At 34.9% G+C, this 27786-nt stretch overlaps 1 protein-coding gene, 1 long non-coding RNA gene and 1 pseudogene across 36 annotated transcripts; all 3 read right to left on the bottom strand.

Moving 5' to 3' along the window:
* Positions 1-5789: 5789 nt before the first annotated feature.
* On the bottom strand, positions 5790-15866 carry LOC148697154 (uncharacterized). 34 transcript variants are annotated; one of them, XR_015963118.1, is made up of 12 exons: positions 15420-15860; positions 15247-15316; positions 14732-14847; positions 14221-14562; positions 14042-14083; positions 13840-13890; positions 13071-13728; positions 12903-12974; positions 12687-12809; positions 11871-11925; positions 11707-11787; positions 5790-6964 (listed from the first exon to the last, which is right to left on the bottom strand). It is a non-coding gene; the product is annotated as an uncharacterized LOC148697154 (long non-coding RNA). The 34 variants fall into 34 exon arrangements; XR_015963112.1 differs by having other exon boundaries at positions 11871-12809; positions 15420-15865; XR_015963114.1 differs by lacking the exon at positions 5790-6964 and having other exon boundaries at positions 11593-11787; positions 11871-11922; positions 15415-15859.
* Positions 15867-18669: 2803 nt separating this feature from the next.
* Positions 18670-23036, bottom strand: LOC137726616 (MA3 DOMAIN-CONTAINING TRANSLATION REGULATORY FACTOR 2). 2 transcript variants are annotated; one of them, XM_068465554.2, is made up of 5 exons: positions 22590-23036; positions 22406-22454; positions 21397-21835; positions 20946-21040; positions 18670-20801 (listed from the first exon to the last, which is right to left on the bottom strand). In XM_068465554.2, exons 3-5 carry the CDS (start codon positions 21629-21631, stop codon positions 18975-18977), a joined length of 2157 nt encoding a protein of 718 aa, XP_068321655.2. In that variant the 5' UTR covers positions 21632-21835; positions 22406-22454; positions 22590-23036; the 3' UTR covers positions 18670-18974. The 2 variants fall into 2 exon arrangements, with proteins under 2 accessions (XP_068321655.2, XP_088551090.1); XM_088694964.1 differs by having other exon boundaries at positions 22721-22967.
* A 2397-nt stretch (positions 23037-25433) lies between these two features.
* LOC137721071 (ornithine decarboxylase pseudogene) lies at positions 25434-26876 on the bottom strand (annotated as a pseudogene).
* Positions 26877-27786: the final 910 nt, after the last annotated feature.

Here is a 27786-nt window from a genome sequence, read left to right as displayed (position 1 = left end):
AAAGACCTAAGCCTCACACGCCCCCGAGGTGGGGAGGGGGGATTAGGTCAATGGATCTCCGATGCCTAAGTTAGTTTCTCTGAGAGAGTAAAGTGTTTAGGGCTTTTTTAGGGTTGCAAAAGCTCTGAAAATTTGGTAGAATATGGGGTATAAGAAACACAAGAAGTTTTGAAGGGAAAAGCCCACATCTGGGTTAAAAGACCAGGGACTCTCCACTAAGTCCAAGCCACTAGTACAAATAAGGTTCTTACAAAGCACCACAACAAGCTCAATTCCTAGATCTAATCTATAGAGCAGATTTACCTTTGTGCAACCTTACTTTGCACGAGATGGAGTTGTCTTCAGTTTACACAAGACACTAGCTCCTTTCCAGATATGAACTTTTCACATTGTCACACCAAGATCAACACAAACAAATCAAAATGATACAGTGATAAAATGATATGAAATCTAGATTCAACGACCAGTCAGTTTCTTCAGTCAAATAGTTGAAGGAAGAAACCAATATGAACAAAAAAAACTAGGTCTAAATGAAGATTTGTATTTGCAACTTAAAGCTAGACCATGACGACAATCCAAACCTATTTCTCAAGATAAGGAATCTGTGTGCATGAAAAATAGTTTGGCAGCTAGGATTCCACAAACGAGAAGAGGCAAGCTCAAGAGCTTTGAAAACACTCTATCTCTCTAAAAATTAATCTGGACAACCATAGGAAAATTAAAACCTAGTTGAAGTTTTATGCAAAAAGGGTTGTTTCTTTTCAGCTAGCAAGGACAATGGACACTTGTTAGCTCAAAAAACGATTTGGGTAGATCAATGGTTAAAAGCTGGCTATCAGCAAAAAGGTGTCAGTCAGCTCATGTGGACAGTCTTAATTTGTGTGCCTAGGTCGTATAAAATCAGCGCGCAAACTGATGAGACAATTAATCTAGTCAGAATGTAACATGAATTTAGACGTGAATATACATGCATGAATAAACCTTTTGAGGTGGTGTGCCACACTTGAACATTTATTCCTAGCAACAACAGGCCTTTAAGGATATAACTAAGAACTAATGAGAGCATATGCGGTACAATTACAATGTTAACAAGGAAAGCCAAACACAAAAGTCTAGACTTCACAATCTCCCTCTTTGGCTTTCCTTAACAAAACACCCTAAGATTTAAAACGAAATTCACTCACCGACACTCAAGAGAAGGAATAAGGAATGAATCATGCACAATAGCTACTCTTGGCAAAGAACAAGTAAGAATTATCATGGTTATACTATATGCAAGGTACACATGAATTTCGGTACACTTGGAATTTAAATTCCCCATCTCCGCCACACACCCCCCCCTCTTTTTTTTTGGTCATGGCAAGACAAAGGATGAAGGCGGAATAATGCCAATATCAGCACAAGGCTCACAATATAGCATGACAACTCATAAAAGATATATGATTTTGCAGCAAGATTATAAGATCAATCGAATAACACAAGTACAATGAAAGAATGATAATCAAGACAAACCATAAATGTACAATTCTCATTACCAAAACAATTAGAGCAAGTAACTTGCCCAAGGAATTTGTTCAAAGACATCCCACAAAAACTAAACCAAGAGTAGCACAAACAAAGTATAATAGAAGAGAGGTTCAAATACAACAAAACCAAAATAGGTCCAAGTTTTCCTAATAAAAATTTAAACTCCCCCATACTAGAAGATTTCAAACTCAGTGGCAACATTAGAGCGAAAGGAATAGCCAAAAACAGAAATTTCTTTAGTGCCATCTTCAGAGTCGTCAGACGAAATCGAACCTAATGAATCACCATCATACCAATATTCTAAAATATGCACACACACCATTTTATTGTCAATCGAATCATACCAGGCATCTTGGCAGCAATAAAGACCAAAAGAACAGAATGGGAAATGGAAATGAAGGAAGATGAGTATTTGATGCCTTAAAGGATTGAGGATGATAAGAAGGTTGGGAATGAACTTCAAAAACGTTGGTTTCATTTTTCGAGTAAAAAAAGGAGATCTAAATCAAATTGGGAAACAACTCTACACACCCATGCAGCTTAGGATTCCTACATGCGGCCGAGTAGGTGTGAGGAATTTGTGGGGCTTAATATAATCCCCAAAATTCTAGAGGCGACACGTGAATTTTTGCTCAAGAAAGATAAGACTGCCCTCATTAAATTAGCAAGCTTCTTAGATACTCTCACGCGCAGCTCAGCACCCCAGAAGGTCCATATAGCTAAATACGACTGCTCATAGCTCTCCTACCCTTGCCAAGAAAAAGTGAAAGCATTAAAGATATTGATTAATTACCCAAATCTTATCTTTAATACATTCCTAATTGAAGATTGACTTCATTTAAGTAAATAATCCTTATTTAAATCAAATAGGGATATTTACACCATTATCTCAAGATATTATTTCCTATTTAATATCTTGATGAATATTCTTTCCATACACCTTGGTCAATAAGATGTTGCCATGTGTAAGGTAAAACCCTAACACTATGGTGACCCTCTCCCCCTGTATACATCTTCAATTTTACCAAATTTCGGTAAGCTTTTGCTACCCCTAAAATTTCAGTTACTCATTTCCAGATTTTGTGTCTTTCTGCTTTTTCTTTTTCTTTTTTCTTCTCCCCCCCCCTTTTTGATGTTGTGTATTTGTCTCCTATTAGGCTTAGAGTTATCTATCATCTGACAAATTTACATCCTTGAATTGACTTTCATTTACAGCTCATTACAACCATCTTTTAGTATAGGAACAACTAAAAACTAGCTTTTATCAGAATTTGTAACTGAACAGCTCCTCTTTATTTTGTCATAATTTCTTGTAAAAACCTCTGAATCACAAGCTGTAAAGATCATAGAAAGAAGACTTCCAGTGCTTTCCAACCATATATGGTCCATTTTCTAATTTGTTCTGAGCACTTTGAGGCAAAGCTCGCAAGTTTGCTGTTCTGCGAGGGCCTTTTCTGACGGATCTTGGGCCACTTGTGGGCTATGGTGGGCGAGTTGGGCTTCAAACTATCCATTTTAGGCTCTTCAAATATTCAAAATAAGATGTTTTCTTCAAGCCCTTATTATTATTAGATACAATACAAACAACAAAATATCGCATTCTTCAAATTTAACTGATTGGTAAGCTGACATAATCCGATGTCATGCATTAGCTTCTAAAACGTGCACTTAGGTAGAGATTTGATGAATAGGTATATGCCAGATTTTCATTGGAACAAATTTGTTTGACTTCAATAACTTTAACTTTTTGAAGCTTATGTGCACTGAAAAACTTTGAAGATATGTGTTTAGTCTTATAGCCCTTGATGAATCATTCCTTTATTTGGGCAGCACACGCTGCATTATCTTCATGAATGATAGTTGGAGTGTGTCTTTGAAGGTAGGTCACATAAATTATGGATGTGGTGGATCATTGATCTTAACCAAGAACATTCACGACTGGCTTCATGTAGAGCAAGTATTTCCGAGTGATTGGAAGATGTAGCAACTAATGTTTGCTTCATTGAGTGGCATGAAATTGTTGTATTTATATAATTGAACACATATCCAGTTTGTGAGCAGTCTTTATACAGATCAGAGAAAAAACTAGGATTTGCATATCCAACAAGGCTCTGGTCATTTATGGATTTTTTGGAGTAAAAAAGACACATGTCTGTTGTCCCACGAAGGTATCGTAAAACATCTTTGACTCATTTCTAATGATGAATTGTTAGAGTTGAGCTATACCTTGCTAACAAGTTGATTGAAAAAGCTATATATGGTCTACTACATTATGCTAAATACAATAAAGCACCTATTGCACTCATATATGGTACTTCTGGACGAATGACTATTTCATCATCTTCTTTTAAATGAAATGGATCTTCCTTAATGTTCAAAGAACAAATGACCATTGGTGTACTGAGTGGATAAGCCTTGTCTATGCCAAATCATTGTAGGATTTTTTTTTTTAATGTAACTTGATTAATGGGCCAAAATTCCATTAGCACAATGCTGATTTGCAAGCCGATATAATATTTTGTTTTCCCAAGGTCTTTCATTTCAAATTCACTTTTCAGATATTCAGCAGTTTTATTGAGCTCTTCAGGGTTTCCAACTAAGTTGATATCATCGATATATACTACCACTATAGCAAATTCAGAATTTGATTTCTTAATAAACACACAAGGGCAAATGACATTGTTGGTGTATCTTTCTTTGATCAAATACTCGCTAAGAAGATTATACCACATTCATCCAAATTGTTTTAGCTCATATAATGATCGCCTTAATTTGATTGAGAGCATACCTCATGGTTTGTTAGTCGTTTCAGGAAATTTAAGTCCTTCTGGGACCTTTTTATATATGTCAATATCTAATTCTCCATATAGATACGTGGTGATGACATTCGTAAGTTGCATGTCAAGTTTTTTTGAAACCACTAAACTTATTAAGTAACAGAATATAATTGTGTCCATTAGAAGAAAGTATGTCTCTTCATAATCAATTCAGGTCTTTGTGAAAAACCTTGTGCAATGAGTCGTGCTTTATATATTGCAATCCCATTTTTCTCATTGCACTTTCTTGTGAATATACATTTGTAACCCACGGGGTTTACTCCAGGTGGGGTTTAAACTACTGGTCCAAAAACACTTGGCATTTTATAGGACTTTAATTCTGCCTGGATTGCATCTTTCCGCTTAGGCAAATCTTGTCTCTGTTTGCATTCATTAGCAAAGCGAGGCTCAATATCATCGCTTAATATGATTTCCATGTCTACTGCAAATGCGAACATGTCATTGATGATTATTTCATTTTGATCCCACAATTCAATATTACATGCATAATTTATGGATTTTCTTTGTTTTCATGTACTTATGTCTCTTCAAGGACATGTGTCTCATCAATAACATTTTCTTTTTCTGGAAGTACAGAATCATGGATTGTGGATTCGTCATTCATTTTCTTTTTATGCATGATTTCATTTGGATTTAGCTGTGCCTTCATCTTCGTCTTTCAAGGGTTTGAATCCTTTGAACCTGGGGGTCTACCACGCTTCAGGTGCGCACCAGATAAATCATTTGCTGCCACTTTGTTTTGTCCAACAGTGACATCAATTCTTGCAGGCGTATTTGCAGCTGGTATACATGATTTTGTCACTTTCATAGCATCATTAAATGCATCTAGCATTTAATTAGCAATGCTTTGAAGATGAACAATTATTTTCACTTCATTTTCACATTGAGTGCTTCATGGATCAAAATGAGATAAGGTGGGTATAACCCATGTCAGTTCCTGCCGTTATTCTCGAACAGTCTTTTCTCCCCCTAATGATGGAAAAACTGTCTCATCAAAGTGACAATCACCAAAACGAGCTGTAAAAATATCACATGTCAAGGGTTCCAAATATCTAATGATAGATGGTGAATCAAAACCCCCACAAATTCTCAGTCTGCGATGATGTCTCATTTTAGTGTGTTGTGGTGGCGCAATAGGCACATAAACAGCATAACCAAAAACTCGTAAATGTGAAATGTTTGGATGATGCCCAAACACGAGTTGTACTGAGAAGTAATGGTGGTTGGCTATAGGTATCAATCAAACCAATGATGCAACGTGTAAGATGACATGTCCCTATACAGAAATTGGCAATTTTGTTTTTATGAGCAGAGTGCGAGCTGTTAATTGAAGCCGACTGATAAATGTTTCTGTTAAACCATTTTGAGTATGAACATGAGGAACAAGGTGTTCAAAATCCATGCTCTCTGAGTAGGGCAATCATAGTTAAAAGCAATTTATTCACAATAAAAGGAAATTGAAATGTCACATTTGTTGAATTGAAATGCGAGCTTTAAACTACAAGTTTAGATAATAAGAGTACATCAAAAACAAAAATGATACAATCAGACCGACATACTTCATTCTCTCTTTCCATAATGAAGTCTAAGACATCTAGGTGGGTTGTGTTCAATTGCCCTGATGAATTGAACACTGGATCAGGTACATCCATTAATTTAGCATGGTTGATGAAATTGGTTTCGACACCCTTCTCCTTGAAGGAAGCTTGATACAAGTCCACCAGATGTTTTTGGTTAGGACAAGTACACACTGAGTGCCTACTGCCACCACACCTATGGCAGACTCATTCAAGATTTCTAGGAGTGCTATTTATATGAGCTAAACCTTGTGGCAATTTACAATTTTAAAGTTTGGGCTTGAATTATGCCTTAGACCCTGGTTGTAAAACTAGAAACCATGATTCTTGCCTTTCCCATTCCACTGACTTCACTTGTGGCCACGTCCTCATTTGTTATTATCGCCATGAAAAGATGTGGTGTTCATTTCCAGGGAAGCAGCATTCACTTCTGGGAATGTCGCCGATCCAATAGGTCGGGACTTACGATTTTTCATCAGGAGCTCATTGTTCTGTTTAGCCACAAGAAGCACTGATATCAGCTAGTTATACTCTGTAAAGCCTCGCTCTCTATACTGCTACTGTAGAAGCACGTTGGAGGCATGAAAGGTGTTGGCTTGCATATCTTCCTAAGTGATATTCTCCCCACAATGTTTCATTTAAGAGCTAATTCTGAACATTTCCAAGTTATACTCATCAACCGGCTTGAAATCTTGGATTCTTAAGTGTGTCCACTCATAACGAGCCATTGGGAGAATCACCGTTTTCTAGTGATTGTATCTATTTCTCAATACCTTCCAGAGGGCTAATGGATCTTCAACCATTAGTTACTCACTCTTTAAACCTTCATAAAGGTGGCGACGAATAAAGATCATGGTCATCGTCTGATCTTGAGAGGATGCATTGTTTCCCTCCTTGATGGTGTCTCCAGGGATTTCCTGCCTCTAGATGAATCTTGGCATCCACTACCTAAGTAAGGTAGTTTTTTCCCTATAATATCCAGGTAACATAAACAAGTTTTGCCATGTTCGCCATTTTCGTTTTCTGTAAGAAAATTGAGATGTGTAAGAACTTGGAATAATATGTATTCTAGAGGAATGTAGTGTTAGAACTTCTAGTTACAAAATTTTCATTTTGATCTTTAGCCCAAAATGATAAGCACTCAAAACTTCAGGCTCAAGATTTACATAATTAATGTAGAAAGTGATTGTACCACACCACTATCATTGAAACAATATAGTGTAGGATGGGCGATTATATTGCACCACTCAAGCAGCATGAAAATTTAAATATGCAGTATAAGGTGGGCGATTATACTGCACCACCTAAAATCACAATAAAATTAAATCTGCAGTTCAAGATGGGCAATTGTACTGCGCCATTGAAAATTGCAGTAAAATTAACATAAATAAATACTAGGTTAGAATTCAAGAGCTACACCAAACAAGACATAAAAAATATAAGTAATTATTATATTAAGAACTAGAAGAAGGCATGGTGCTAGCATATTTTGGTGAGGGTACATCAAGCAGGGGAGGCACATGAGGAGGAAGAACATTAAGATCCTTGGATGAAGCATTTTTCAGTGCAGGGAAATGAGAACTATTTAGGGTTAGAGAGCTGTGCTAATAACGTGTTATAAATAGGCCAAAGCTTGAAAGATAACCTTTGCTAGGGACAAGAGCGAAGCGGGTGCAATGTATATGTTTATTTTCGTAACTATAACACAAAAAGATTACAGGTAAAGAGAGGAATGAATGGATATTTTTATTATTGCTTTCACTTCCTTTCTTTTCTATATATTGTGTGAAGGAAAAATTTGTACTAGCTAAGAACATGTGAGGACATTTGAACACATAAGCAAACTAATAACACTTTAAGGTAGGCATGCATTAAAAAACAATTCTAAAACCCATGACTTTCAAAGCCTAGTGAATGGTGAACCAAAAGACTCTTTAACAAATTAAAGAGAAGAAGGAGTTTGAGTTTCATTACCCTTGAAGCTCATCCTTGTTTACACAAGGGATTCACCCAAGTGGAGGGCCTTCAAGTGACCTCCTTTGCTCCTTGGATGGTTGCTTCTTTGCTTCTCCTTTGCTCCTTGAGGATTTGAGGAGAGGAACTCCAAGAACACCAAAAGTTTGGTGTCTCTAGGTCTCTACACTAAGGATGAGGTGTGAAGATGAAGTGGATGACTTAGAAGAAGGAAGATTGCTAGCTATTTTTCTCTAAGTGTGGCTGGCCTCTTTGGAAGACAAAGAAAGAAAGAGTTTTGCTCTTTTGCCGAAAACCCTAATGTGGTAAAGCTAAAAAGTTCCTTTTATAGCACCTCACATTTGAGTGGCAAACTTGCAATTATGCCAAGTTCACTGCCACTCACCCCATGGCCGGCCATCCTCTAGTTATTGGGCTAATTGTCCATTTTGTTTTAGTTGTCATACAATTTAAATATAATGGGCCTTGTGAACCAAAACCCTTTTGGGCCTCGAGACCTGAAACTAACTTGAAAGCCTAATACGAACCTTTTGTATAATTAATTAACTAATTAATTAATCTTGACCATTCTCAATTAAACCATTTAATTCTTATCCATCTCATTTATATTTCTTCACTTTCATCCTTACTTGGTGTATGATACATTAGGTTCCAATTAGTGAGGCAGTGGGCGATTGTTACTCTTAATGATCGAATGTGAATTGAAACTACATTTCAATTCTCCCTTTGATGAAGATTAGTGTTTGCTAATCTTCAGGGCTTCCACAAACCATGAGTGACACCTAGCAGTATATCATGGCTACCTAAGCTAAGTAGAAGTGGTTGGAGAACCTATCTAGTTACAATTACAATACAATACGGTCATTCTCTAATTCAATACTCTTAATCACATTGTTTGAGTGATAGTTTGTTTCATGTCTACTATCCAACGTGATACTTCTCTATATGATTCAATTGAATATGATTTGGAACAAAACTTCCTAAGTCATATTCATATGCTTTGGCCAAAGACTCCTGAATCATATCTTAGAGTATTCTCCCTCCACCATGGAAGGTTAGAGATCCCTTGTTGTGCATTCATATGCCTACATGACTAGATAGCTTGACCCCAACAATGTTGTGGACACTCTTGATGGAATGCCTTTAACATGATCAAAGATCAAGGACCTAACCATTAGACATCTATGATGCCTCAGGTCAAAGGACTACTTTGCATATTGCAACTCACAAGTTCTTACATGACAAGTATGTTCGAACTCTCTTTTGATTGTAGTTCAGTGTACTCGATTACCTTTTTAAGCACCTATGTGTTTGTCTCTATGTCCAACACTAAATGACTTGAGACTAGTCAAACTAACGCTTGAGTTAACATAACACATACTAAACTTAGCGGACTGTCAATGCCCAATTGGCAATCTTATGGCCAAGAACGTTTTAGGAATGAATATAAGAGAAAGGTCTCGTTAATTTAACTTACTTAGATCACTTCTCTCTTGGATTAAATACATTCCTTGGATTCTCTTATTGCTTAAACACATAATACAATAAATAGTGATTAACAATAAGCTTTGCCCTTCATTAAACATATAATAGTTTAACACAATAAGTATTTCAAAAGTTATTACATCAAATGAGTGGTTTGTAGGCATACTTCCAACATTGTGATCATACGCGAAATGTGTGCCTTGTGAAGAACATCATACAACAACAACAACAATGCTACTGTTCTAAACTCATAAGCAAAGGTTTTTCCAAATGTGCAACATAGGGTTTTTTTTTTAATTTATTTATTTTAAATATTAATAATTAAAAGCCAGAAAGAGCCTACAAATAGAAGGAAAAAAAAAAGAAAAAAAAAAGAGTCCAAAAAATAAAACATGTACTAAAAAATAATATTAAATTTGTCAAAGTTGGTGGATAATTTAACGATTAGTTGATATATCAAATTCTAATTAGGGGCATTAGTGGAAAGAGGAGAAAGAAGTTTTAAATACAGTTAATACATAGATTTAGGTGTAAGATAAGTCCAACCGGCAGCCATTGAGTGGGAAAGACAAGTAAAAAAAAAAAAAAAAAAAACAAGTGGAGAAGGTAGCTAGCATTTCTCAAATTTTAAACCAACAAAACATTAATATACCAATAATCAAGCGGTCATATATACAGATCCAAAACAAAATTGCAAAATCAACAAAAATATATATGGGTACATTTTGCATGGAAATTTATCCATGAGACCGAAAATTGCATTCAACTCAAATGGGTACATTCTAAACTCATAAAAAGCAATTGTAATTGTACACATTATATTGATTTGGATGATAGAATAACAGTTATTTGTTAAGAGAATGTACCCATACATTTACCATGTATAATTATGGTACAATTCAACATCCTTCCAAAAGAAAAATGTTTAAATATGTACGTATCCTTAAAAAAAATTATAAAAAAATTTACCCGTATAATTAGATGAGTACAATTGTTTGTAGTTATAAATATCAAAAGAATGTACCCGTTTAGATGAAAAGAAAAAAAAAGAACAAAAAGAGTACCCATATGCGTTCTAGAAAATATAACGTGCCCCGATGACTCTGGTAAAAATGAATTAAATTCATTCAAATGAAAAATGAGATGAAACTATTAGAATGAAATAGATGTTAAGGATATCTAGCTGCAATAAAATCCCTTAAATTATGCAAATAATTAATCATCCTAAACAGAATCGATGACATATGAGGAAAAAAAAATGATTTTTTTAAATAGAAAAGTAAAATCTAACATGGAATTTGATTTCTTAAAAATTTGACATAGACATAAAATCAAATGACTTCAGTCAAAATTTTCAAATCAATAATCACTTAGGGACCGGATACTAATTATTCTGTAAAAGAAACACAATTGCATGAGAAACTTTAACAAATAAAAGAAGCATATATTGCGGTAACAATAACATATTTTGATCTACATATATTTTGATCTACATACATATATTGCAATAGATAAAAATTATGTGTTACAAATAGTGTTATGTCATTTTCTTTTAAGCTTTATTTTCACAACACGTTATTAGCACGAAAATTTTGTTTCTGTAGAATTAATGCTGATAACATGTTGTGATAGTAAAAGAAAGAGACCGAGGGGCAAGGAACTCTAATGTTGATAACATGTTGTGATAGTGAAAGAAAGAGAGCAAGAGGCAAGCTAACTTTAAAGATAATATAGTGTTTTTCTGGACAGAGAAAGAAAGAAGGGAAAGAGAAAATGTGGGAAAGAGAGGGAGAGAAGATGTTGACCGTGGCTAGAAGAAATCAAAGTGTTAGGGTTGGAGGGAAAAGTTTAACTATTTATATTAAGTTATTTGGCACAAAATTCCTTGGCTATTCGAGGTTTTCGCTTATTTATCCTATGAATTTGTATGGCACATCAATTTTTACTCCAAAATTTTATTTTAGTCAATACTAGAAAGTTTGCCCGCGCGTTGTTGCGGGATTAGAAATTGTGTGAAAAAATGTGTTTAAAGGTATAAACACATCAACTTTATCACATCTAATTGAATTACTGCATCAACATATTGACGCGCTTAATATGAAAATCCATAAACTATTTGACAATATGAAATCTAACAATCTCTAAAGATGAGAAATGAATGTAGAAATTCAGCAATCTCTAAAGATGAGAAATGAAAGTAGAAATCCTACCTCATATATATTAAAACAATTAACAAATTCTCAGTAAATGATCACAAAAGAGGTATGAAAAAGTAATTCAATTTCTTAATTTAAATCAGTTCTCACCATAACAAAATAATGATATCGTTTTCACATTAACTTGGATTGATTTCGATCACCAGCATTAATAAAACCAGTGACTTCAACCTGGCAAGCAAACGACCAAATTAGATGCAAGCCAACCAACTTCGAATTTGACCAAATAAAAAAATAATTACAATTAAACTAACCTCTTATTCCCATACGAAGTTGTTGTTGTTCCTTGTTTTGCCTTTGTGACCTCTTCTTCCCATATGAAGTAGGTGCTCAATCAGTTGATATAAACCATTTACTCGCCATTTTATTTATTCTTTACCTTTTGTTATTGTGATGTAATTTGGTAAGTCATTCTTATTGGGCGGTTATATTTTTCTCTTAATTTTGTTTGACATTATTATTTAATCAAGGACATCACGGTTTATACTAAAAAACTGATTAAATAAACTGTGTAAAGACAGTGAGATAACAATATTTGGCAACTATAAAGAGTAGTTAGACCTGGTTTGGTACTGAGGTGATTCTGAAAAAAGCTGCTATCAAAAAAAGCTGGGAGCTGTTTTTGTGTTTGGTAAACACTCAGCTTCAGCTTTTTTTCACAGTTTTGGGTGAAAAAAGCCAAAAACAAGAAGCTGCAAAACCCAGCTTTGAAAAACCAGCTTTTTCACATCTGTTTTACGTAAAAGTTTACCAAACACTCCAATACTGCATTTTTTTTTTCAAAAGCACTTTTACAAAAAAGTTTACCAAACACTCTGCTACTTTATTTCACAGCTGCTTATTCTCACAGCACAGCAGAAACAGCTTTTTTTCAAAGCACAGCAATACCAAACCAGCCCTTAGTTTGATAGACAGCTTCAAAACAAAGCATGTGCTAAGAATCTTAAATTTCGACTGTAGTCAGTTTGATAGACAGCTTCTTAAAAAATTGGAAAATGAGAATAGATTTGTTGAATTTGTGTACAGATAAATTAAAACTTGTACAAAAAGCAAGTATAAAGAGTAGTTACCTAATCTTTTTTGGAAGAACCGGAATCTGTTTTTGCAGCAGTTGGAGATGACTTTTTTTCAATAGCTTGATAGGAACTCGGTCAAAGTCCTGCGCATTTTCTTCTGAGATATCTTCTACATCACTGTTTGAAATTGGTCCAAAGGTCGGCAAACATGAGCATGCAATAGTTTAAGATTTGGACATTGGTAAAAAAAATTATACAGTTAGGAATGACCTTTGTTCAGAACTGGCAAAAAGACATCTTTTGACCGAAGAAGAATGGGAAAAGTAGTTTAAAGGAGGTACCCTAGGAAAGGGAAAAGAAAAGGATTGAAATACATGAAACAAAATTGTATCACAATAGAATTATATTAGGAACAAAATAAGGATAGATTGTGTTTACCTAGTGTTTTTCTACGGGAAATAAGTCTGGTTTTGCATGATTTGGAAATGACCTTTTTCTGGCAATTTTACAGGATGTCAAGAAGTTTTTGCCCGTTTGTGTATGCGAAATGTACATTAAATAAGAGTTTGATTAAACATATGAAAAAAATATTGATTAGTATGGTGTAAACACAAAATTACACATATCAGTCAGGATGAGATTGCAATTGAGGGTTAAACCCCTCAGTCGTCATATGCATTCACAGAATGTAAACTGATTGGTATGTTTAAGCAGTAATGATGATACTTTTGGTCTAGCATAGTTAGCAATATGTGCAGTACATGTATTACCCTAATTGTATCTTATTATTAATCATTATAAGACTAAAATCACTCCTCAAGCTTGCAAAGAAGGTTGAGTTTAAATTGATTTTCCTACTTTGAACAAAACTTTATTCAGATACCTCAAATAATCAGAATCATATAAAAACCAAGCATCCTAGTAGCTAGCTAGTACATGAAATCGTGGTTTCACTGATTATATTAAAAATATTAGGAAATTTTTTAGATACAAAAAGCAAATAAAGTTTGAAAAATCACTCATTGAATGTCCCAAGAGATCCTTATTTACAGCAACATTTCCAATCCTGGCTAGCCATCTTCCATATTGATGACGTCTGCTACACAGAGAAGAAACAAAACAAAGAGATTTTTATTTGGTATTTATATTATTTCTCATCGATATTTTATCTAAATTATTATATAAAATTATGAATGGCTATTAAGACCTTGTAATTCTTCTGTACATTCAAGCCCCTCTTGAGAATCCATTGCTTTTCCTGTAAAGACCGCATTATGTTAGTAATCAATTAGCATTTAAACGCTCTTGTATATACAAATCTATTGAATGCATGATTAGTAGCATGAACTAAAACAACATGGTTTGACAGTTAAAATGGTAAGCCAAATTATATGTCAAAAAATGCTTACCCAAGTAAACTGAAGATTCATCATTTGATTGTAATTCCCCAGCTAATCAAAGAAAAACCAAAAATAAAAAAATAGAATCAGCATATAGTATGGAAAATAGTCAGAACAAAAGCAGAATTTGACTGAAAAAAATGCACATTTCTTGTAATTAAAAACATCATTGTGTTTTCTTGACAAACCTTGCTTGCCTTCCTGCTCTACCCTTCTTTGTTGCAACTATTGTCCCACAGATGCGCTTCGTATTGACCAGTCCATCTATACCTGATCAATAGAAATGCATCAAGAAATATAAAAAAAACTTAGCATCGAGGCAACTGTTCTTTACGGTTTCATATAACAAAAATGCTCAATCAACCATGAATAAACAATAGCAATCATCGCTAATCAATCTTTCACCAAGAAACAACAAAAAAGCTATTTTTGAATATGCATTTGCGAGTAAATTTGTTGTCATGCCAACGTCAAGCTCTGGCCACCGAACTTATGACAATTTCCTCCATGCAACGTTGAAGTTCCAACTCCTGCAACAAAATGCAAGAACTTTCATAATTCTTCCAATTCCTTTCTACATTCAACCAAACAAACACCATGTACTTGTCCAACCAATCTATTATAAACTCCTTCCACGACAAAACATTCATTTCACGAAAAATTAAAAATTCCTACCTTTAAATTGCTCCAGAGGCATACCTTTGAAGATGCATTTCCCAATAAATTTGTTGCCAATCTAGCCATCGAATCAGAATGTCAACCTATAGTCAGTGGCCATCAGAGAAATTTGTCGATGTAGGATTAAATTGCAACTTCTGGAACAAAATGTTAGAATTTTTATCATTATTTGAATTCCTATAACAAAACAAATAAAACTAATTCTTGCAGACCCTTAGCGTTTTCTACCATTCCAGAGTCCTTTAATAATCTAACAGTCATCTTTATAAGCATTGCTAGAGCATGAGATTGGGTAAAAATGCAAACATGATCCGAATTTTTAAAAACCTTTACAATAAAAAAAAAAATTTAATTTCTAAAACCTTTTGATTAGTTTTCAGACTTACAATGCGTTTGTGGTTTTTTCAACCCCAACGGAGGTAACCGCGAAGTAACAACATAGGGCAGATCCCATGGAAGCTCTTAGACAATTAGTAAAAGATGAATGCTTACAAAACTGAAAACAAAAACATTTAATCAAAGAAAAAAATACATACTTGATCACAAAGGGCTTGCAGCCTTGCAAGCTTGCAGACAAAAACCCCAATATTCGAAGACCAACGTTTCCTGAAAGCAAAAATCAAACCAGATCAGACAACCAAAAGCAAATCACCAAAAAAATTTAAATCAGGTACACCAAAATCAAACCAGTTCGATATTGAGACCTTACGAAATCTTGGCGTCGGGGATGTCATTGACTGAGTGCTTCTCGACCTTGAACTGGAGCTGGTGACCATCGGGAAGTTCGCTGTTCTGTTTGGCCAAGAATTTTGAGCTTCAGAGAGAAAGCTATGCAGGAAAATTAAAGTAGATGGAGTTGACGAAGAGCAGCTAATTCGGAGTTGGATGATAACGACAAATGGAGAACGAAGAGTTTCTGGGAGACAGAACAACAGAGAAAATGGCAGAGGTAAAGAAGTGAAAAGCAACAGAAGGAAAAATAGTGAAAAGAAAGGGAAGATGCCAGAGGACGCTGCGATGGTCGACAGGTGGAGTGGAAGGGCAAAAATGCATTTTTACTGTAGAGAAGCCTAAGCAAAAGGCAGCCATGACAGCATTGTAAGGGCATTTTTGCCATTTTACTGCTCTAGAACAGTACCACATCAGTTTGAGTTTTAGTATATATAAATTTACTGTAGAGAAGCCTAAGCAAAAGGCAGCAATGACAGCATTGTAAGGGCATTTTTGCCATTTTACTGCTCTAGAACAGTACCACATCAGTTTGAGTTTTAGTATATATAAATATCCCTCAAACTTTTATTAATAGTTAATCGATGATGTTGATTACTGGGTTATGCTTATATTGAAAATAACTTGTAGTAAAATTTGAATCAAGTTTTACTTAGTTGGTCTAAATATATAAAAGAATTGACCTTTTGCCACAAAACATTTTAATCCTTTAACTGACCGTGCAAAAACTGGGAAAATTGACACAATTTTTGCTTCCATGAAGCTAATGAAGCAATTTTTTTGTTGTTTTAAATATGACTTTTTGGGGATAGAAACCCCTATGCAACTCAATAAGAGACTGGTTAGCTCCAATAAGCCCTACTACAAAATAAAAAAAATAAAAAAAATAAAAAAGAGAAAGTTTAATTCTTAAAGATCTACACAGGAATACAATAAAATTACACAGTCAAAACACTTAGCGCAAATACTTATGGTTTCTACTGAGACTAACATAAGATAGATGAGAAAGACACAACATTCATGTAAACCAGTTGCCATCGAGTCAAAAATGCAAACAAATACAATTCAATGGTGTATGTTTCACGACATGAATCCCGAGTTTAGTGTTTAGGGTTTAGCATTTAGGGTTTAGGAACAAATTATAGCCATTCAAATAATAGTTTATAAACTAGAAAAAAAAAAAGAAAAAGAAAAAAAAAGAACAAATTATAGCCATTCAAATCATATCAAACGAATCTCTCACATACTCTGCTCGTATATTGTATGCTTGTCCTATCGAAACCTTGAACATATTGGAATATAGAGAAGAGAATATCATTTTGATTCTTCAACCATGGTTTCATCAAGTTAGTATTGTTTATATGCTCTATATATATTATGTTTGTTTTATGATAGGAATGTGATTCAAATACTCGATTAGGTGAGATAGAATTCATATCTATATGATTTAAATGTGGTATCAGAGCTAGTTAATTGAGTCTTGAATTCATTCAATTGTTGACGTTAAAATATGTATGTTGAGTTTACTTCGTTGCAATTCTTCTCCTCTATAAATTATAGTTTCAATTAATCTTGATTCAATTCATGTTAATTGATGATGTTGATTACTGGGTTGTGCTTATATTGGAAATAAATTGCAGTAAAAATTGAATTAAGTTTTACTTAGTTGAACGAGCTGACCTTTTGCCACAAAACACTTTATTCCTACACAATACACCCTTAAGCAATTTTTCGTTTGTTTTAAATATGACTCTTTGGCTGTAGAAGCCCCGCGCAACTCAGTAAGAGGTTGACCTAGCTCATAGTCCACTCTTTCACATGCCCTTGCCACAAAATAAAATAAAATAAAAGTTTAATTCCTTAAGATCTTGGTCATAACTTTTGCACATAACAATACAACAAAATTAAACAATCAAAACACTTACTCATCTCGATTCTTAATGATCTGTGCTGAGACCAACATAAGATAGATGAAAAAGACGCAACATTCCTACAAACTAGGTGCCATCGAGTCATGAATCCCGTTTGAGGTGAGGTGCCGAATCAACAATACACGTCCCGACTAAGGGTCAGACAATGCTCCATCTAAAAGGAAGATTTGGCATGGAACAAATGTCTCTCTCAAACTGAACTTTCCAGCCTTTTCATATCTTCCAAAATGCGGTTTGCAAATGGAAACCATTTACCACATGCTTAGAAATATTGACCTCCTTATGTGTTGTATAACGTTGACCATTAGGTTCTTTGAATTATGTGGCATACCATAAACATGGTGGACATGAATCAACATCGGTGATCAAGATAGACATGTCATTACTATCCCCAAAATACTGCAAATAATCAAAAACCTCTATCGCTAGGCTTAAAACACGGTGTTCACCATAGTTAAAAACAGTATTTGTCTTTAAATTGTTGATCAACTTCCTAATTGAATTGCTAGACATGACACAATATATTTTTTTTCTCAAGCTTTTAAAACTTATCTAGATTATCTTGAGATCAGGCATAAATGGATGAAATATACGAAAGAAATTGGGTAAAAGCTCAGTGAAAAGCAGAAGTTCTTGCAATCATTAGGACTTTAACTAATACACTAGGAGGTTGGAGTGAAGAATTGACATCTAATGAAAATGGTCGTCTTTATACAATGTCATTAGCTTGCTAACATATTAAATGACAACATTTTCATTAAATGCCATTCGTTTAAAGCTTGTATCCATACTCTCAAATCTTTCATCCGTTTATGCATGATATCATAGTATGTGAGAGATTCATTTGATATATTATTAAAAATATTATGATTTTACATTGACAAAATTAGTACGAGAAGTCATATTTTTACAGTAACAAATTGTAACCAAAACATTTGTCACTCCCACCTGATATTTTTTTGGTCAATTTATCTGCGTCCAGTAGGAATACAAGAAGCATGTTGTTTTGTGCAAAATTAAGACTTCTATATTGGTGTGAATTGGGAGCCAAGATGAGTATCTATAGTTTTGATGAAATAGGAATCACAGATTCTCTGCCTAATGCGAGTCTTGGAATGCATTGTTGTTCACTGTTGGACTGAACTGAGAAATATAAAAAGCAAAATTAACAAGAGTTAAGCCTCACGAAAGATCGATTTATTCAGTTTACTTGTCAAGCAAGAAATAGAATTATCAATCCATGCTACAGTTCTTCCCAATGTAAAAGTACAGTGCTGAGAATAGGAATCTTGTGAGGGGTTTATCAGCTAGTAATCGGTAATCAACTTGTTATTGAGTTTCTGCAATGTTTATTGTGTAGAGAATAGTGTGCAGGTCCGTCTGCTTATTCTGCGATTACATTGAAATATAATATCTTATTCATCCAAAGGAAAATCTACCAGCTGTGAATTGATTAATAAGCCAGAAAAAAAAAAGAGAGCAGAAAGTAGCTAAAGAAGATGATGAACAAGGAAAATGTAACTAGATGTTTACAATCTGTTTGTTTGCATGCATATTTTTGTGTATAAAGAGCGTATGTATGATTAAGAAAACAGCTAACTAAATTAGCCAGTGCCATTCTCTGTACTGTGTCCTGATTTGCTGAAACAAAATGAGGAATCCAGCCACCCTGCATTCTTTGCTCGTTCAACGTAATGAGTAAATTGTTTCTGAGCATCAGGAACATCCAAAGCCAAATCATCGAGAGACTCTGCAACTCTCCCAAACCCCTTTGCCATTTGGTTCGTTGTAATGAGTCCAGAGCCAAAACATTCCTCCAGCAAAATCCAAAGTCTCTCATTCTTCTTTTCCATAATCGTCACTAGAGCTTTTTTGACAACCTCATGGTTGAAAAATGGCATGCCTAACTCCTTCATGCAGCGGCAAGCTTCTCTAACATCCCCTCCAGACTCAAATTCTTCTAGCAACTTCCCAATCTTGTCCTTCACATCCTCAATTGCCCATCCGATTCTGCCACCACCACCCCAACACCTTAATATCCGCTCCCCAGAAAGCCGAGCCTTTAACAATGACTTAGCCATTTTAAGAACCTTGCTTCCAATCGACTCTGGTGCCAAGCACTGACTTCCAATCTCTTCCAAGTTCTGTGGGGCTAGGACTTCGTCCACCACAGATCTAGCGAGAAACATTGCAAGATCTTCAACAACTACTGGATTATCCAGAGCTGTGTCATCTGCAGATTCTATCAACATTACAAACCCATTTACAACATCATCAGCTGGAAAACACAAGGATGGCAGTAAGACGGATGCCATTTCCTTCTCTCTGTTCTTCCGATCCATTGCTAGAGTAATCAATCTTTTAACAAAGATAGCATTCAGCTCAGATGAACAAGTATTATTCTCAGACTGTACACAACTAATTACCTCTGAGATATCTCCAGATAAGAAGTACTCTTGAATAATAGATTGAGCCTTTGTCTTGAAAACTCTGGCAACACTATCTTCTAATGATCGCTTTTCTGGCTGCAGAGAGAGTGATTTCAAAGATGAAGCACACAACCAGCCCTCTGATGCTGCCTTGGAGATCAATGACCGCAATATACCCCGTGCATTTGGTATGTCGAGTGACAAGTCGTCAACATAGTCAATCATCCTACCGAAGCCTTTTGATACTTGACTGGAGTTTATTAAACCTTCTTCAGCAGCTTCTTTCAGCAAATTTAGTAGCTGGCCTTCAGCTTGACGTCTCTCCATTGCCATTACAAGAGCTCGTTTAACTATTTCATGGTGAAAAAATGGAACTTTCAAATCCTTGATGCATCTACAAGCCTCTGTCTTGTCACCACTCACTACATACTCTCTCAACAAATCATTAATCTTAGCTTTGACATCCTCCACAGTCATTTTCTTGCTACCTCCCCATCGCCGCTCAATGATTTCTGCATGGAGCGGGGCTGCTAAGTAGCCCTTTTCAGCTCTTTTCAATACTTCAATCCCTTTCGAATCTTTGGGTAAATAGTTCATTTGTTTCTTCAAGAATGCAGGAGGAAGTATGTCATCAACCACAGCTCGGGCAATGAACAGAGCAAGAACATCAACCGTATCAGGTATATCCACAATGAAGTCATCCGCAGATTCTACCAATTTGCAGAATCCCTTGTAAACTTGTGGAGGGTCAATGTAGTCAGCATATAGTGCAGATAAAAGAACAGCAGCCATTTCTTTTTCTTTATCATGCCTATCCATCGCCTTAGAGACAAGCTTCTTTACAAAATAGTAGCTGTAGGTAGGCCTATCAAGCTCTCCAAGTTCATTTGCAGTCGAGGTAATATCGTCAGTAGCAAAGTATTCCTCCACTATTATTGTAGCTTTCTTTTTGTACTCCTCAAAATCGACCCTCTCTTTTCTAGCATCGGAATTTTCACATTCCTGCAACCAATACAAGTTAACACAATAAAAATAAGTGAACTAAAATTGAAGATAGCAAATAAACTGAGCATTTTATCTATTGGTAATATTTTCACATCAAGATCCAGAAAGAGTTAAATATGAATGTGTTAGTTGTTCAGTTACCTCACTACTATTGAAGTTTGGGTCATTCGGGTCAGCAGTGTAATTGTCATCTGTATCAAGTAACCCTCCCCAGGTGCCTTTACCCCCAGAACCACCTGCATAATGAATGTCTTCATAATATTAAGAGTAAAAACCCACTATTTATGTACTAATCCAGAATATTTTAGTTTGAAAAATTATTCTTTTTTATTAATCATCAGATAATAGTAAATGCTTAAGAGTTTTATTTTTTCCATCTGAACATAATCTACTAATACCATTTCAAGTATACAAACATGCCTTTGAATTTAAAGAAAGAAATTAACTTTTCAAGTGTATTGGGTAACAATATATAGCTATACGACATTGTCTAAAACATTGTTCCCTAGTGCCTCTTGCTAGCAATTATCTGATGTGAAAGAAAGCCTTCAAGCAGAAGAATCCATGAGAAAAATTCAAAAGTGTAGTTTACCCTTTTTAGGACGCCCATCAACTGCAGAATGTGAATGTCTATCATGCTTAAGTGGACTTCCTTTTCCATGTTTCCCCTGAATCTTTGGAGACTTTGGGGACTTTGAAGATTTGGGGGACTTTGGGGACCTTGCAGAAACTGGCAATGGGGATGCAGACAATGGATCTGCACTTTCTGAAGCAGATCGGTGAAGCTCCCGATGCTCCTTTGATACAAACCCATCACTGAAGTCCATTCTGCTTTATCTTTTGAACTCAAGCCTACTCACTCACTAGTTTTCCAGAGGCAACATATAATACCCTCAGTTTGTGATGGCTAAATCCGAATAAACCGCAAGCCCACTGCTGTGATCACCAAACCCAATTCTCCAATATGTTTACTATGTCGTTAATCTATTATTTCCACGGAGAATGCCTCAAACTTAAGAATCAATTAGAGCCTGTTTCACAAGAAGAATAAAACAATTCAGTGGACAATAATACTAAATCTTTAGCAATTGCTCCATGGCTAACGACAATTGAGCTTATATGCAAACAAAACTCTAGTTAGCCAGTTTGCCACTTGAGTTTATAGAATGTTTTAAAATCACTACGCCACTTTGCCAATTTTTCATTGGGCAATTACACAATGTTTACACAAGGCGTCCCTATGCTACTTGATACACAAGAAACCTAAAATTACAATGAAATATATACGTATCTGAGTATACGACATGTTTACATATGATACACAAGGTGTAACACATGTTTACAGATTACGTTCCTAATATGCTGCACATACATATCGGAGTATGCATAGTCATGCAATATGTCTATCAATCTCACTCTTCTCCCATCTCATCTCCCATATTTTTTCAATTGGAAAAGAAAGAAAGAAAAAAGCACCGAAAATCAATATACGAAAAACATTATGAAATTACACCCAAAAATTAGCATTACCCCGATGAAATTTCCTTAGAAAATTCAAATTTTATATGAAAGCAATCACAACAAATCAAATTCAACATCACCTCACTTTCTTCCTGCCAATGCGATGTTGGGAAAGAAGAAAATGCAGGTCTGCAACAAATTCAAGAAACACAGAATTACATAAACATTGGAAACATAGTAATATTTAATAGCAAAAATCAGAAATTAAACAGCAATATATAAATGGAAAAATGAGAATAAAAGAAAAAATAAAAGAATAATAACCATGATCAGAAATCGAAATCGAAATCGAAAACAAGAGGCAGTTTGCTTTGTCCTTGGAGATTGATTGAATGAGTGGAGCAAGTGGGGTGGAGGTTTTGAGAGCAGACAATGTCAAGACGAGAGGCGGTTACCAAAATTGGAGGGCGTTAGAAAGCCGTTGGCATTCAACGCGAAAGTTGAGGAAATGTCCGTCTCATCCAACGCCTCACGGCACCTCTCCTTGCTTTCTGCCTTTTGAAACCGGAGATTAAGGAAGGGAACCGGGAGAGCCATGCGTGCGTGAGATAGATGGGGTCGAATCCTTCATTGTTTGCACGATATGCCGCGAGAACGGGGGTGCTACTACTTCTATATGCATCCAATATTCTTTTACACCATGTTTTGGAATGGAAGAGGGATATAAATTTATGCATCCAATATTCTTTTACACCATGTTTGGAATGGAAGAGGGATATAAATTTGGAAGAGGGATATAAATTTGGAATTTGGATAAAAATCAAAATTTATAAATTGACATGTATCAATTCTTTTGTTTGAATTCGTAAACATAGAAATTTAGAATTTCTGCGTGGAAAAAAAACTTAGTATTTGGGACCTCCAATTCCTAAGTTTAAATTTCATGTAAATAGGTGTCATTTCCCAATTTCTATGATTGAAAATTTAAAAATAACAAATTATGTATTCAATTCCATTGTTCTTTTAGGTTAACCAAACAAGAAAATTCACAAATTCTAGAAAATAAAATCTCGTCATTTGAATTTCTGTCATTTTAAAAGTCTTTACTGATCTTAAATTTCTTTATCCAAACATGATGTCAGACCCTTTAACAAGAGGGAATACATTTTTTTTTTTTTTTAAAGGGACATCCTCTTAATTGTTGGATTGGCTTTAATGAAATTGTGTGGTTGAGATTAAATCACAGGCCACACAATCTCGACCACATAATTTCATTAAAGTCAAATCTAACCATTAAAAGGATGTCCCTATTTTTAAAAAAAAATTGGATCCCTCTTGTTAACTGATTTATTCTTTTAGTTTCCGCATTTATATTGCACGGGCACACGGTACCGTTATACTTATATTAGGCGATAGACTTTGGTAGCAATTTTGCTATCCTGTGGGCTACGAGGACGACGCGTTTTCTAAGGGGCTCCTGAGAAACGCCCATGAGAATAGGAAGTGTGATTAACGAGTTTGATATTAGTTTATTCGTTGATCTTAATATTGTTGATAATTAAAATATATTTTTAGAGAGATCTCTACTAATAGAATGCCAGAAGTGAGTTTTGGTGTCTTAAGACTTCACCAAAAAAAGAACTGGACACAAAAGCCCTTGAAACAAAAAAATTTTAAACTGAAGTAAATTATGAATCTAAATGTTCCATACAAAACAGTTTCTCTCAAACTATGTAACTTCCGTAAATCCCATTTTAGACCTCATGCTTTCTTGGCAGTTAGAACTTAGAACCCTATACATATTTACCCAATTGGTAAAATTTAATTGGCAATACATTGCAGTGGAAGCTTTTTTACTAACTATTTTTTTATGTTATTTTGGCATGCTTTTTCAGTACTGGGATTTACTTGAGCTTAGATTGTAGAAAGTAGGATAAGAGAATAATTAGAGTTTGCAATGGTGTTGGATGCATATGAAGAAGAAAGAGGGAAGAAATCTGTGATTCCATATCTGAAAGGTACTACAATTTTCTGATTTGTAATGTTGCGAAAAGTTATTAACTTTCTATAAGCCAATGTCAAATAGTTAATAAGTTGTGTTTTATTGTAATGCTTTAGGTTCATGGGGATGAAAGCTGCTATTTACAAACAATTCAAATTTGAAATCTTTTGGTACCAAACTTGGTTTTAGCATTTTCCAAATTGATGGTTTACGTTTTCGAATATACTTTTTTGTTTTACAAATACAAAATTAATACGTCTAAAATCCGTTTGGTCTTGTGATTTTGAACAATATATTATAAAAACGAAAACAAAGGATATCAGTACGACATTAATTTGGGCTACAATTCCATTCGAAGCAAGGTGACAGGATTCGATGTTGCACCATCTTTAACCCCCCTTTCTGCGAAGCGTACTAGTAAAATGGTTTGATTTAGGCGGTTTTCACATATGTAAAATGAAAAACAAATTAATTACGCTTGGTTTGGTAACTGGTTAATCAAATATTACAATTTTTTAAATCAAATTAGTTTTTGTTTTTTCTCGAATATAGTTCCAAGTCTTTGCTCGTTTTCCATTAAATTAACCCCTTTCAGGTTAAAAAATAGTTTGATTTGCCTATTTTCAACCTTTCGCAGTTTTTGGCTCACCCTGTAGTAGTAGTTTGTACTTTTGCTTAGATTTCCCTGATCTAGTAGCATCAGGCTTCTTCTTATGTCCTGCAATATTTTAACTGATGCACTTATACACTTCCTTTTAGAGCAAAGATTTTTTTATGTAACAAAAACACAAGGTGGTATACTACATATCTTAATATAAGGGCGATCGACTCTATAATCCACTTCGACAATAACATATAGTATATCACCTTGTGTTTTGAGTAGACAAGAACTTCTCACATTAGAAATAGCTATACTATTGTATGTGAATCCCCTAAATTAGACGTTGTCTCAGTTTTGTATATGTCCAAATACTATGGCTCCTTTAATATTTCTTTCCCGTTTGTACATGTTGCTGAACCATCGTATCCCACTGTTCCAACGAAGACCAATTCAAAGGAATGGGAATATCAACAATTTATATATGCAAATTAATGAAATTTAAAGAAGATTCGGTCATGAAAACCACTCTCAAAGTGTATATACATATATATATATATATATATATATAACAATAGACAAGAAGGGAAAGATCGATCACATACATTCGTTTTTTTTGTTTTCGTTTTTCAGTCCCTATTAATTATCAGCAATTGTAAATGCCAAGTACGTGGGAATAGCAGAAATGCAGAGGCCATTAAAGTTGGTTCCAGCAGAACTTGTGTAAGCCCCCATGTTATGAAACACGAGATAATCATTTAACTTCAGTTCCGGCAGTTTGCAGTCAGCCACCACCGTGTCCAGAGAATCACAGGTTGGTCCGAACACCGTCGACGAATATATGGCTACTGGATGATGATGATGATCAGGAGTGTGAAGGAGGAGGGGTGAAACTGTCAAACAAGATTTATCAAATGCCGGAAGATTAAACGACCCATATATCCCATCAGTAATCCAATACTCTCTTTTCTCTCCTCTCACTCTCTTCCCCATCACATTTGCAACCAATGTGAAAGCTGTTTCGGCAAAGAACCTTCCTGGCTCAGCCATCACCACCAGATCAGACTCCGATTGATGATCACCAAAGTGTTCTTTAATGGCGTCGTTTAGGGTTTCGGCTATTTCATCAAATAACGGGTTTGCCTTGAACCCACCACCAATATCAAGCACATGCATTTTGGGCAGTTTGAGCTCATCTGCCTTGTCGAATGCAGCCCTAGCAGCTGCTATTGCTCCACGGTACACTTGAGATTCCGAAGCTTTCGAACCCACGTGAAATGAAACTCCCACCACTCTCAACCCTAGTTTGTGTGCATGTCCAAGTAGAGGCGCGACCTCCTCAGACATCGCACCGAATTTGGTCCCAAATGATCGCCAGGAGCTCGTGTCATTTAGGACTGCAATTCGGAGCAACAAGGAACATTTGGGATGGCATTTTTTTATCTTGTTAAGTTCGTCTATGGAGTCAAAGGTTGCAAGATTGACCCCGACTCCAGCTGCGTGCCTTAAATGGTTCTCACCCTTGCATGGATTGGCGTAGACTATCCTTGAGGGGCTTACACCATGAGAAAGGATGGCCTCGATCTCCAGCTTGCTAGCGCAGTCAAAGCTCGCACCAAGCGTTGCCAATGCTGCAATGAATGCAGGCTCAGGGTTACACTTGACAGCAAAGAAGGGCAGAACGTTGGGAAGGCAACGGTTCCATTTTTGCATAAGGCTGACAAGAACTCCCAAATCGAGAACGTAAAAGGGTTGTGGTTCGTCATGTTTGTTGATGATGGATCTGATGAGAGCGGTGAGTTGGTGTCTTGGTATGTCAGTTGGAACATGTTCACCCTTCACTTGGCTTGCTGCCAATTTGACTTGGAGGGTGCTAAAAGTAGTAATGCTTGGAATACTTGGAAGGATCAATGCCATGGAAGAAAAACAGTTAATGGGTTTATGTGAAAACTAGCAAGAATAGTGTAGAGAAATTTCGTAACAAATTAAGTGACTGATCTCTCTAAAACTTACTTTGTGGATGGTTTGCGTAATGTACATCTTTAAATAGAGAATTTAAACGGTCCCCCCACCAGAATGGGCTTCACCAACCACGTCTCTCATAATTGTAAAAATGGAAATTTCGGATGCGGTCTTTGACATTAATGTAATAGTGTAAGTTATTATATTTTTTAAATTAAAAATTAAAAATTGAAATTTGTATCTGTTTATATTAATGAGACTTTAAATATAACCCATAATTTGAGGGATTAAAAATAATAAAATATAAATTATACTCTCCATTATATTGTATGCGTGTGTGTGTACACACACACACATATGGGTACATTCATCAAAAATAACAAAGAAAAAAAAATTTATTGTACCAAGACATGGATAGATTCTTCAAAACACAAAAATAAAAAAATAAAAAAATAAAAAAAATAAAAAGAAGAAGAAGATATTAGGCTTAATAACATTAGTAAATTTCTTTGATTAAATTTGGCATAGATACATTCTAAATCAAAAAAAAAAAAAAAAGTGCACCCATATAAGTTAAAAAATGGATTAAAAATTTTTGAATGGATTTTATATAAAAAAAATTGTACATTTTATATTAAAAAAGGGTACATTTTACATAAAACAAATTGGTATATTTAAGAATGGGTACATTTAAGATTAAAAAAAAATTGAAAATTATATGAATGGGTTTAAGATTAAAAAAATTAAGAATATTTTTATAAAAAACTAATGGGTACAAACTTATTCTAATTTAATTTTTTTTATTTTGTAAATGTTTGAATTGAAAATTTTGTAAATGTTTGAATTGAAAATTAATTAGGAGTTTAATAGAGGTGTAAGTATTAAAATCCTAAATCAATTACTAATTTTTATTTTAAAAAATATGTAATAAACATGTAAATTCATTATCACATTAATGC

This window comes from Pyrus communis, chromosome 5, assembly GCF_041283825.1.
Source record: "Pyrus communis isolate YQ-2024b chromosome 5, ASM4128382v1, whole genome shotgun sequence".
Classification (NCBI taxonomy): domain Eukaryota; kingdom Viridiplantae; phylum Streptophyta; class Magnoliopsida; order Rosales; family Rosaceae; genus Pyrus; species Pyrus communis.
The sequence above is the reverse complement of the archived record's forward strand: the minus strand, read 5'-3'. Positions and strand labels throughout refer to the sequence as shown.